General features: G+C 36.7%; 1 protein-coding gene across 1 annotated transcript in view; it reads right to left on the bottom strand.

Annotated features, from left to right (window-relative positions):
* ACTR10 (actin related protein 10) overlaps nt 1–12850 on the bottom strand; it is a 30890-nt gene extending 18040 nt beyond the window's left edge. The window contains exons 1-6 of the mRNA XM_043984886.1: nt 12644–12850; nt 7646–7718; nt 6592–6674; nt 5453–5561; nt 1320–1427; nt 250–317 (exon numbers count right to left, since the gene is read on the bottom strand). Of these exons, the coding sequence (XP_043840821.1) occupies nt 250–317; nt 1320–1427; nt 5453–5561; nt 6592–6674; nt 7646–7718; nt 12644–12720 (518 nt within the window). The 5' untranslated portion in view covers nt 12721–12850. The remainder of the gene's footprint in view (nt 1–249; nt 318–1319; nt 1428–5452; nt 5562–6591; nt 6675–7645; nt 7719–12643) is intronic.
* Between the last annotated feature and the right edge of the window lie 705 nt (nt 12851–13555).

Here is a 13555-nt window from a genome sequence, read left to right as displayed (position 1 = left end):
TTGTATTTCTTTTGAACAAAAGATGAGGCAAAAGATTTAAACAATATTTTTACATCCTTGTGTTGTACATTTTGATTATTAGAATATCCTCTTTTTTATAAAGATAAGAGAACAGGAAAGGGAGGAATTAGAGTGAACATCATTAAAATAATTTCCATATTAGGGAGCTTTCTGTAGATTTATGTTGAGTGACTACATATCTGTTTTTATGTCATCAGAGAACATACATGGGTTTTGCAGAAAACTTACTTGTGAATGGCCTTTCCTCCTAGGGGGAGGGCTCCCCAACAATTCAGAATTGGTATTCCTTCATATATCTATAAAGTAGTCAAGGAAATTTCAGGACACTGATGGAAATAAAATGTGATTTGCTTACGTATTTTATCAGGATTTTCAAACAACATCTGGCTGAAAATTTTTATTATTATTATGAAAGGTAGCAATAGTATCATGGCCTGAAGACCAGTCATGAAGTCAGGTGGACCTGACTTCACACACAAATGTATATGTGAGCACAGTCAAAACATTTCAGTTTCCTGAGCCCCAGTCCACTCTTTATGATTCTAAGTTATAGAAGAGTTGCTAAACTGTATCAGTGGAGGGCACAATTGGATTTCCTTACACTGATGAAAGCACAGGTCTACCATTTTTTTTCAGAAGGGGCATATCCTTCCTTAGCTGGAAGAAATCTCTTCCTCTTTTGACCTCTAATAGTGCTTCACACTTTTCTTGTTACATTTTCTCATGCTCCTGAGACTGGGTGTTTGTTTTCCCTGCTATGAGCTCCATGATCACAAGGCCCAACTTTTTCTTCCCAGGCATATTGTCTTTCCATACTAGGTTTTCAACATCAGTGGAATATATGAACGATAGCAAGAAGTCCTTCCTCTTGTTTTCTTCTCAAGAAACCCGAAAAAGTAACCAAATTTCTCTATAATAGCCACCTAAGGAAACCGTATGCTTCACCTCTTTAAACAGCCTTTTGGGTTTATAAATCTTAAAACATATCAATGATATGATAAAATAATCTCTATTGTCTTTCCCAGCAAAGAATCTATGATTCTTTGGCCTATAGAATTCTAAGAACAAATAATTATATTCTTTTCCTCATAGAAATCCCTCTCTAGTAAATTAAATGTCCTATGAACTCAGCAGTCAATAATATTGTTATATTTCCTCATATCATTACATATCCACAAGGTAACTATGCAGTGAGAAACATCTGCAGTAAACTAAATTATATTTAATTAAAAACATATTAATAAATAGCATTTTTGCTCAGGGGATCTGTCTATGAGTTTGTTGACAATAAAAGATACAGGTAACACCATGCTTTCCCTATATCCACAGTCTAATACCATGGCAGAATTAATCCCAAGTGTCAGAAGAGACATCAGATGACTGGGAGCAAGCAATACAGATGGAACCTAAAGAAAAACAAAACAAAACAAAACAAAACCCCAGATTGAGTTTCAATATGAAGAGGTTCCTTTACATATCAAATACTGTATTTGATAACAAACTATTTTTTTTACTACAATTCATACCAAGTGGCAAAGAATGGGGAACTGAGGGGATGCCTATCAACTGGGAAATAGCTGAACAAGTTATGATATATGAATCCGATGGAATATTACTGTGCTGTAAGAAATGATGCATTGGATACTTTCAGAAGAATCTGGGAAGACTTGTATGAACTGATATAAAGTGAAGTGAGCAGAACCAGGAGAACAATTTATGCAATTACAACAAAACTGTAAGGATAATCAACTTTGAAAGACAGAGTAACTCTGAACACAATGACCAATCACAATTCCCAAGGACTTATGATAAAATACGCTATTCACCTCCAGAGACTTATCTAATGAAATCAGAGTGTGGATTAAAGTAAATTTCTTTTCTTTCTTTTTGGGCAAAGCTAATAAGAGAATTTGTTTTGAATGACTATATATCTTTGTAATGGGCTATTTTTCTTGCTTTCTCAATGGGTAGGGGAGGGATAAAATTCAGAACTGAAAATAAAATTGAATTATGATTCTTACCAATTATAATAATAAAGCCTTATGTGCTTGATTAATTCATTTATGTTTACTGAGTGTTCAAAAAAGGGCTCTTGCAAAGAAGTAAAATGATTTTTCCTGACCTCTAAGTTCTTAACTAAAGAGTAATAATCAAAAAGCATTCTAATTTAGTCGCTCTCTTTTTGGGAGGGGAGATGGAATGCAGAAGTGAGGGGATGTAAGTGAGAAGGGACATTTAAAACCCTCCATAATATAGTTTCTACCTGCCTTTCCAGAATTATTTAATACTTTAAATATTTTTTCTTTTTATTGTGAATTCACCACCACTATCACCAAAAAAAATCCAAAAAACCAAACAATATATTTCAAAATGTAAAGAAAAAGAGGATTATATAAGAAACTGTGAACTTTTCTTACCCTATTTAAAAAACCAAATCCATGTAAAACCACACTATGCATACCACTCATTAGTTCTTTCTCTGGAGGTGGATAGCATCTTCCTTCATAGGTCCTTTGTAGTTGATTTGAATATTTATAATACTCAAAATGGTTTGGTCATTCACAATTATTCTTTGCACAATATTGTTGTTATTGCATTCAACATTCTCTTGGTTCTGTTCCTTTCACTTTTCGTTATTTCATGCAAGTCTTTCCATGTTTTTCTAAAATCAAACAGCTCATCATTTCTTACAACATGGTAGTATTCTACCACAATTACATATTACAACTGGATTAGCTGCTCCCCAATTGATGGGCATACCTTCAACTTCTAGACATGATTATTGGCAATGTTCTCTTATCTAGATAGGAATGTTGATATATGATAAAACTCTTTAAAACTTTTAACAGATGAAAAGCTAATAAACTGTAATTGTAGCTTATAGGTTTCTCAAAGTTCAGGGAGAATAGTTTGTTTTCTTTTGATATGGACTAATGCATATGGATGAAATTATTTTTTCATGAAGGCCTGGCATAAAAATTTAAACAATGAAAAGGTTCCAACCAATTATAAAAGTGTTAAAAAAACCTCCAAACCTTTAATTATGTATTTTTTGATCCTTAAAAAAAAATACATCTCAGCTAAAAGAGACTGAAGTTGTGATATCATCATCTCTTTACAAAAGAGAAGAACTAAAATTGATACCCTTTTCTACTTTTAATTGAGGAACAATATGCTGCAGTGACATAAAATTGTGTCCTGAGTTAATCTATCAAGAGAGGCTATGAAGAAAGACAACTCCATGAAATTATAACCGTGTTATCTCAAGTACCACTAGACTTCTACTCACTAATTTGCTTAATTAGCAATATTCAAAGCTTTTTGTATCTTGTTTGTTTTTGTTTTTTTTTGGTGGGGCAATGAGGGTTAGTGACTTGCCTAGGGTCACACAGCTAGTAAGTGTCAAGTGTCTGAGGCCGAATTTGAACTCAGGTCCTCCCGAATCCAGGGCTGGTACTTTATCCACTGTGCCACCTAGCTGCCCCCAGCTTTTTGTATCTTAACAAAAAATTTCTCTATGGAAAAAGGGGCCAATTAGTAGAATAGCAAGGTGATTTTAGAAGTGTTTCTAATAATAATTTGATATTTCTACTTATTGATGTAAAAATGTTCTTTCAACTATCTAGAAATTTTTATTTTGAGGGAATTAATCTAGTAATTGATGTTAACTGGTTTCACTGGTGGTTCTAATTATGTTTTATTGGGGTTTCAAAAATTGTTTAATGGAAAAGGAAGGGAAAAAGTATTTATTTAATGCCTATGTGCCAGGTACTGTGATAAGGATATATGTCATTTTAGCCTCACAACCCAGTGAAATATATGCTATTATTATCCTCATTTTACAGATGAGGGAACTGAGGCAGACAGGTTAAGTCACTTGTTCACGGTCACGCAGCTGGTAAGTATCTGAATTGAATTTGAACTCAGGTCTTCCTGACTCCAGGTCTAGTTCTCTATCCACTAAGCCACCTACCTTTCTATACATATAGGTATAGCAGTCATAAGTTTCTCCTAAAATCATTACTATATCATAACCAAATCCCCACCATAAAGTTATAAAACTCACTGTAATACCATCTAACATTCATTATGGAACTAAGTAGTCCCTATGATGTTTCATTATGTTTTCAAAGAATCAATTAACATTATTAGACAGGTTATCCATGTATCAACAAAATTTCTGAAATGATATTAAAGCTTAAAAATCCTTCTAGAATATCAAACTAAAAGAATTTTACCTATTAACCAAGAAATTTAAAAATAATTGGCAGATGAAGATCTTCAAAGTAAATTAGGTTCAGCTGCTCAATCTTCCCTAATAGAGGGCTTAAAAAACCCACCAAAACATGCATGCTCTTCACTAGAGGTGAAGCCAAAACTGTGGTCATTAATTTTTTCAGCCACAGTAATTTTTTTTTTTTTTTTTTTTAGTGAGGCAATTGGGGTTAAGTGACTTGCCCAGGATCACACAGCTAGTAAGTGTTAAGCGTCTGAGGCCGGATTTGAACTCAGGTACTCCTGACTCCAGGGCCGGTGCTCTATCCATTGCACCACCTAGCTGCCCCACACAGTAATTCTTTTTTGTTTGTTTTTGTTTTTTATTTTTTTGCAGGGCAATGGGGGTTAAGTGACTTGCCCGGGGTCACACAGCTAGTAAGTGTCAAGGGTCCGATGCCAGATTTGAACTTAGGTACTCCTGAATCCAGGGCTGGTGCTTTACCCACTGCGCCACCTAGCTGCCCCCAGCCACAGTAATTCTTGAGGACAGTGGAATGGAATGCCCTAGTAGAGGGAGTAACCACACCCACTGAAATCTTGAAGAAAGAAATAATTAACAAAGTCAGAATAGAAGGCATAAATGCATGGTAAAAAGGCTTGAAAGAAAACTCAATAAAAACTCCAAATTGATAAATGTTCCTTTTGAATTTGGAAAAGTTTTTGAAGTAGGAAAATAAAAACTAGCTAAATCATAAAATCTGTTAGTATTCCAGATTTTATTGTTGAGCTGAAACAGGTAAACTGAAAGGAAATCTAAGGTAATTTCTTTTAAAACCAATGTAAGTATTTACTTCTGAAGAGACCTTCAGTTCATCTGTCACCTATCTTAACAAAAGATTTCATGTTCTGAATACATTGTTCAATGTATACATTTTTTTGTTTGTTTTTGTGAGGCATTTGGGGTTAAGTGACTTGCCCAGGATCACACAGCTAGTAAGTGTTAAGTGTCTGAGTCTGGATTTGAACTCAGGTACTCCTGACTCCAGGGCCGGTGCTCTAACCACTGAGCCACCCAGCTGCCCCTAATGTATGCATTTAAAAAAAATCTGTATAAAACTGTAAGTAGTGGGAAAAACTCACCAAAATCCTCTATTGTTTCTCTTTCAGAATTCTACTTCAACATAATATAGGTATTCAATTAAAAAGCAGATACCTCAAAATATTTGAAAAGTACACGGGTAAGTGTTTCTCTGAAGTGGGAAGGACACAGTACAGATTCGATAACCACAACTCGGCGGTCTCTGGGGTTCACTAAGAGATGTCTGAAAAATAATTTAAAGATTAAAAAAGTGCATAGAAAAAGTGGTATTTTGAAATTTTCTTCTGTATTAAGAAACGACACCACTAATTTATTTGTTTTTTGGGGGGGGAGGGGAGGGCAATGAAAGTTAAGTGACTTGCCCTGGGTCACACAGCTAGTAAGTATCAAGTGGCCGAAGCTGGATTTGAACTCAGGTCCTCCTGAATTCAGGACCAGTGCTTTATCCACTGTGCCACCTAGCTGCCCCTTCACTAATTTATAACACAGTTTATGACTAAAGTAGCCCCTCAGAAACTCAGAACACTTGAAAAAACCTTTTGATTACATTTGTGCTTTAATATAATCACAAATACAAGCAAAAGAGCTAAGGGAAGGAAGGCAAGCCCTCACAACAGTACTTTTATGCACTGAAGGACTTCAATTTTGCACAGCCATAGCCCCCCAACTCTACCATGAAGGGAGAAAGGCCCATTTTTTCAACTCTTCTCCAGGGTAAAGTTTTATTTTTTTTTTTGTGAGTGAAATTTTCTCCATTCCTTACTTCTCTATATGACTGAAGTCATTCCTTATCTATATAGGTGATTCAAGCTTCAGTAGATGATAATGAATTAAGACAAGTTACAAATGCTTGGATCAACATGTCTTCTCATACATTACAGTATCCTTCTATACAAGTTTGTGGTTAGGATGGACCAATCAAAATAAAGGTCAGATATCCAAAATAGCTACTCTGAAGTTGCTACAGACTAATGAGAACTGTCATCTACAAGCCTAAAATATCTGCATCCTCAAGTACTCAATCCTTTTTACCTACCTGCCATTATAATTTCCATTTGGCTATAGTCCCTAATCTGTTAGAAAGATTGAAACTGGGGAAGTAGAAATGGGTATTAGGAGTGTACACTTTATTTTAAAACCAGTGAATGTGACATAAAGCAACCAAATATCAATGACAGATATTATATTCATGGATTTAAAGAAAGGTATCAGATCACAAAAGCTGCTAACAAAAGAAAAAAGGCACCTCTTACCTGAAATACAATGTGTGGATGAATTCCTTTAGGTAGGCATACAATTCTTCTGTATTAATATTGTACTGAACAACTTTAATAGACTGAAAAAAATTAAAATGCTATTAGTAGCTTATCTATAGTTCAAAGTCACCTGATTTATAGATTTCAAAGATACTTTTACTTAATCATGACATTCTTTTTTTTTTTTTTGCAGGCAATGGGGGTTAAATGACTTGCCCGGGGTCACACAGCTAGTAAGTGTCAAGTGTCTGAGGCCAGTTTTGAACTCAGGTACTCCTGAATCCAGAGCCGGTGCTTAACCACTGCACCATCTAGCTGCCCCTAATCGTGACATTCTTAGCCAAAGTTTAATGTGTTCTTTGTTAACAAATGTAATTATTTGGTGCTAGAAGACAATGTAAAAATTTTATGGGGTATTTCATTCTTTGTAAAACAAAAGTGGAAAGTCAAACTATTTAGAAAATGACCAGAGAGAAATCAGGGTTAAAGCGGTCAGCCAATTACTACTCAGCAGGGTTTCTTCTCTACCATAGTAACATTCTAAAGCAAGTGGTTTTCCCATGATTTGAAAAATAATTCTAGATGATTTAATTTTTTTTTACATGATACTACAAATACAAATTACATTTTTAGTTCATGTGAGAATTTCTAGAAAATTAAGATATTGGTATATAATTTTTAAGAAGTTTTCAAAATCATTTTTTTCACTTGGGACCAGGAAATACCATAGAAATTTATTTGACAATGGTGATAACCTTTTCCAGATTAAAAAAGAAAAACCTATGCCAAATAATTCTTGGTTATCTACTTTGCATTCGATTGTGATATTAAGTAACTGTGATAAGCCATATGGTTTATGAAAGGGAGCATTTATTAAAAGTTGAACGCTTAAATGTGACCACAAAATTTTTCTTCAAAATTCCTCTATCAAGTAGTACCAAAAAAAGTTATCCAATTCTGAAGCCATAATTTAAAATGTTACCCAATTTTGAAGCCGTAATTTAAAATGTATTATAAAAAACCATTTATTTTATATAGTTTTTAAAAGTACCTTAGACACTCCAGCTTTCTTGATTACACTAGGGATTATACACCTTGGTCCAGTTTCTCCTGCAAATCCACACCTGAAAATCATAAATTCAAAATATTTTCAAACATTCTGCATTATTTTTATACACGGATCAAGGGAGTTAATTTTCTTGTTTCCCAAAAAGACGTGGATGACAATCAATATAGCAATGCAAATCAGTAATATTCCCTGAAGTCTACAAATAGGATTTCTCTAATGATTTCAAAGAAGCAAGAATCAAAGCTTTGAGATAAGGTAAAAAACCTTTTACTTACTACTTGGAGTCAGGAAGACCAGGTTTTGAATCCACACTGTTATTTTTATTTTTATTTTTTTAGTGAGGCAATTGGGGTTAAGTGACTTGCCCAGGGTCACACAGCTAGTAAGTGTTAAGTGTCTGAGTCTGGATTTGAACTCAGGTCCTCCTGAATCCAGGGCTGGTGCTCTATCCATTGCGCCACCTAGCTGCCCTGAATCCACACTGTTATTACCAAGAGATGTGACCTTGGGCAAGTTACTTAACTTTTCTGAGTTTAACCATCATCTTCTAAATCAATTTAATCTGAACCTCAGTTTCTTCATCTGTGAAAGTGACTAAAATGTCAAATATCTTTGTTTCATCAATTTGTCAAACTAACGACAATCGTGTGATTAAATGAGATAATATATTTAAGATGCTCTGTAATTCTTAAAGTACTATATAAAAGTCAACTATTATTATTATTATTATTATTTTTTGTGGGGCAATGGGGGTTAAGTGACTTGCCCAGGGTCACACAGCTAGTAAGTGTCAAGTGTCTGAGGCCAGATTTGAACTCAGGTACTCCTGAATCCAGGGCCGGTGCTTTATCCACTGCGCCACCTAGCCGCCCCAACTATTATTATTAATTACTCAAATTGGTGGAATAGAAATTAAACTAGGTTGGGTTCACTTCTTGTAAGTTGTCTATTGCACAATATTACTCTATTGATCAACTTCCAAAGAAAACAAAAGCATTTTTTATTTTATAACTGTTAACTGTTGGATAATATTAACAATTTATTAGAACTCAGGGAATTTTGAGAACATTTAGTGCAATCACTTCATTTCAGGAATGTCTACAAGAAACAGATTTAGGAAGTGAAAGTGAGCCTATTTTTCTTGATTCTGATCTTCACTTGTTACTTCACTCAGAACATTTTATTATTTGTCTTTCCCTACAGAATTTCCTTCTAATTCTTATCTCTTCTTTTTTCTTTCTTTCTTTCTTTTTTTTTTTGTGGGGCAATGAGGGTTAAGTGACTTGCCCAGGGTCACACAGCTAATAAGTGTCAAGTGTCTGAGTCTGGATTTGAACCCAGGTCCTCCTGAATTCAGGGCCAGTGCTTTATCCACTGTGCCACCTAGCTGCCCCCTAATTCTTATCTAATGTGTTCCAACTATAGTTCTATTTCTCTTCTCCATTCATTCCTAAACTTTCGAAATGTACTGTATTTCTCTTCTGTCTATTTCATCTTGGAGTCATGAGAACTGGTTTGAAATTCTGGATCTGATGCTAGATGTATCACCCTAGACCACTCATTTAATCTCTCTGAGCCACAGTTTTCTCATCTGTAGAACCATACCATCTTCCTCACAGAATTATAAGAAAAGCTCCTTGTAAAACCTTAAATTACTATGAAAGGCAAGCAACTATTTTTCCATTCCTTTGATCTTGCTGCATTTTATACTTTCTCTTTGACTCCTTCCTCTGCTCATCCTTCATTTGGTTGTCCTCAGTCCTCATACAATATTAACTGTAGGTTTTTGGAGATGATCAGTATGAGAATTTGTTTTTCTTGACTATGCATCTGTTAAATTATACTCCCCCTCTTTTTAGGAGGGGAGATTGTGTAAGAAAGAGAAAAAATAAAAAGCCCAAAACATTAACTGTAAGGTCCCCCTCATCTCCCGCTCCCCCACATCAGTCTCTGTTGTTCCAGAGACAATCACTGAGAAATGCATCAGATTATGTGGTTTCAATTATAATTTCAGAACTAATAGAATTTTAGAGATGAAAGTGACCTAAGAAAAAATATATATTCAGATTAAAAATTTATGACAATTTAATTGACATTTTACAGTTTTCAAAGCATTTATGGTAATGACATTATCATTTGGGCTTCATGGCTCCATGAGGTAGACTAACCAAGTATTATTATCTCTACCTTATAGGTGAAGAAATTGAAGTTCAGAGATACTGACTTAAGTAGGGATTTCAGTTTAAACAGTATTTAACACATTTTATACATGACACTGTGCTAGTGTAGGGGATATAGAGATGAAATAAGACTAAGTACTTGCCTTCATGGAGCTTACAATATACAAATATATATATATGAATGCCAATAACCATGAGAACCTATGTTTTTATAACAGGCCAACAGAAAGGTCAAGACAAAACAATTTTAAGTGTCCTAATACACTTCTTCCTTCTACCAAAGCATGCTGCTTCTAGAAACATCCTGAACTCTTATTTAAAGCTTAAATTCAACTCTTTTCCTGACTAGCATTTTTGGCTATAGCCTCTGCTTGGATTTATTACTGCCACCTAAAACTAAAACCCATCACCTTTCCAATCCAACCATTCCCATCTTACGTTCCCATCACCCATAGGGGCGCTAAGATGCTCCAAATCCTCTAGCCATGCACTTCAGATCTTCATACTTTTTTTTCTTTCTTTATTTCATCTATTATTGCAATTGTGAAGTCCTGCTGATTTTTTTTCTCCTTTTAAACATTATTTGTTTTTGTTTTGTTTTTTGTTTTTGGCAGGGCAATGAGGGTTAAGTGACTTGCACAGTGTCACACAACTAATTAAGTGTCAAGTGTCTGAGGCTGCATTTGAACTGAGGTCCTCCTGAATCCAGGGCAGGTCCTTTATCCACTGTGACACCTAGCTGTCCCCTAAACATTATTTGTTTTAAAATATTCTTTTCTTTTTAAATTTTGAATTCCAAATTCTCTCCATCCCTTCCACCCCATCACCCCTTCCACTGAGAAAGACAAGCAATATGATTATACATGTGAAATTATGCAAAACATATTAGCCGTACTTTTTTAAAAAGCAAGAAAAAGAAAGTGAGAAAACCATTCAATTTGTACTCAGAATTCATTAGTTCTCTCTCTGGCAGTGGATATCATTTTTTCATCATGAGTCCTTTGGAATTGTCTTGGATCACTGTATTAATCAGAGTACCCAAATCTTTCACAGTTAATCATCATTACAACAATTCTGTATGCACTATGATCTCCTGCTCGATTCTTTTTCTTAATACTTATTGAGTATAACCCTTCCATAGTGTCACTGCCATTGGGGATAGGGGTACCTCCACTGCTTCTGGCTAGCTCTCTTCTCCATTTTCCATAGAAATAGAGATCATCATTCCCTCTCTCTCTCTCTCTCTTTTTTTTTTGCGCAGGGCAATGAGGGTTAAGTGACTTGGCCAAGGTCACACAGCTGGTAAGTGTCAAGTGTCTGAGACTGGATTTGAACTCAGGACCTCCTGAATCCAGGGCCTGTGCCTTATCCACTTCGCCACCTAGCTGCCCCCAGATCATTCCCAACAGTCATTTACACTGTTCATTCAAGAACTATTTAATGAATTTACATATTGTATAAGGAGCTGTGCAGAATTCAGAAATGTACAAGAAAATACTGCCCTAAGTATTCCTAAACAGCATGGTAAAGTGGAAACACTATACTAGGAGAAAGATTTGGGTTAGACTAGAGTTCCAACTCAACTGCTAACTGCAAAAATACTTCCCCTTTCTGGGTCTCATTCTCCTAATCTATAAAATGAAGTATTTGGACTAGATTATTTCTAATGTCTCTTACAGTTTAAGCATTTTAGGAACCAATAGAAGCTACTTCATGTCACCTCATAATCATGGGCTTCAAGCTCTCTAACAATTGTCTCCCCCCTCCCTCTTTTTTATATGCACACCATTCATTTCTCTCAAAAATCCTATCTTAAATGACATAGCTGGGGTAGACAAAAAGATAATGACAAGATGTTTCCTTTCATGGGCGTTAGAATCTAGCTAGTAATCTTATATGTCCTGACTCCCCTAAGTTCCTAGATAGGAAGAAGCTGAACCTTATACCTAGTCCAGCATCTAGCACAGGTAGAGCATGAATATTTAATTAGAGAGCTTTCCTTTTTCTCCCCCCTCCCCAATCAGTAGGGAGTGAGAAAGGGGGCGGGATTGCTTAGTATGCAAACAAACAATCGATATCATCTAGGCATCCTTTTTAAACCAATGCTGAGATGAGGAGAAAAACCAGAAACAAAGGCAAGAAAAAAGAAAGTTTTGAGAGCTATAGGTTGAACTTAAGTACCTAAAAAAGAAAAGCAGGTTGAACAAAATAGAAAGCTGCAGTTTCATTTACTGTTCTACTCTGTATATGGAAATATCCATTTTGGGGAATAAAAATTAAATTACTAAAAAGTAAATATTTGATGAGCATCATCTTCTAGCATTACAACCCGGTTTCTTCTTTCCTAAGAAAACTAGCTGAGTGGAAGGGGGTGGTTCGAACCCTTCTCAATTTCAGTGCCTTTCCTTTGTTAATTATTTCCTATTTATGTCGTATGTAGCTTACTTTGTATATGTTTGTTGCGATGCTGTCGCCCCGTTGGGATTGTAAGCTCCTTGAAGGCAGGGGCTGCCTTCTGCCTCTTTGTATCCCCAGCACTTAGTACAGTTCCCTGCACAAAGTAGGCGCTTAGTAAAGGATTACTGACTTGAATGATCAATTTTGTCATCCCCCTTCCAAATGACTCCGAAGGAACCAATTAAGCCCAAACCGGAGTATGTGCGAATTCGTTTTCTTGCCACCCCCGGGAACTCTGAATGCGTCCTCCAGCCCCGGCCTCCCCTAAAGCAGCCCATCCTCGGAGGGGTGCAGGGTAGCCCGCAGACTCCGAAATCAAAGTGGCGACGCCCGCCCGACTCACTTGGTGAAGGCTTCACCCAAGTCGATCACTACCGCCGTCTTTTCCCCTCCACTGCCCAGACCCTCGTAGAGTGGCATGGCTGCGGGGCAGACCCACGACCTAGGACCCAAGAAGAGTATCCTCCCTATGAGGGACAATGGCGGCTACTGAGAGGGCTGGGAGGCAAAGAGGGAAGGGCCTTCTGCTGTCTCTGGCTCAGAGATGTCGCGTCATCCCCGGGGCCTTCCTTATCACCGACTCAGGAAGAATTCGTATAGCCAGGGTCTTTCGCCCTCCCCTACCGTGGTCCGCCACGGGATGCATGAGCGGCAGCAGCAAGAGGTCTACACGAGTGCCTGTAGGCAGCGGCTGCTAATTTCCAGATCCGGAGTGTCAAAATCAATCAGGCAATGCCGCGGGGAGCTACCTGGCTCGGGAGGCTGCGTCCGGCTTAAAAGCACCCGGTATTCCTAGCGTGTAGTGCCTCTCGAGGGGAAACCTCCTGGAAATCCGCAATGTGGGCCTGGTGGGATAAGGAAATTTATAGGCTGGACGAAACAGCTTTTACAGCTATTCTGTGACTTAGCGAAAAGAAAGAAATCCTGTCCAGCATACTTGATGATGGAAGTCATCTGTAAAGAGAGCATACAGCCAAGTTTTATGTTAGATAGGCGTATGTATGTGTGCGTATGTTTGCATGTGTGTATATGTGTGTATGCATATACGTATAGACTATAACTATAATATCTCTAACATCTATCATCTATCACTATCATCATCCATCTATCTGATATGGTGGGAAATGGGGTACGGGTTGGGGTTCTTAGGAATTCCTCTTTAAAGAATTACACCCTCTTGCACACAAAACTTAGTTAGAATAAGGTGATAGTTTATTGAGGAACAAGGGAAGGGAAGGGTGGGGGGAGGGAAACC

This window comes from Dromiciops gliroides, chromosome 2 (assembly GCF_019393635.1).
Source record: "Dromiciops gliroides isolate mDroGli1 chromosome 2, mDroGli1.pri, whole genome shotgun sequence".
NCBI classification, from domain to species: Eukaryota; Metazoa; Chordata; class Mammalia; order Microbiotheria; family Microbiotheriidae; genus Dromiciops; species Dromiciops gliroides.
Note: the sequence above shows the minus strand (reverse complement) of the source record. Positions and strands in the feature narration are given on the sequence as shown.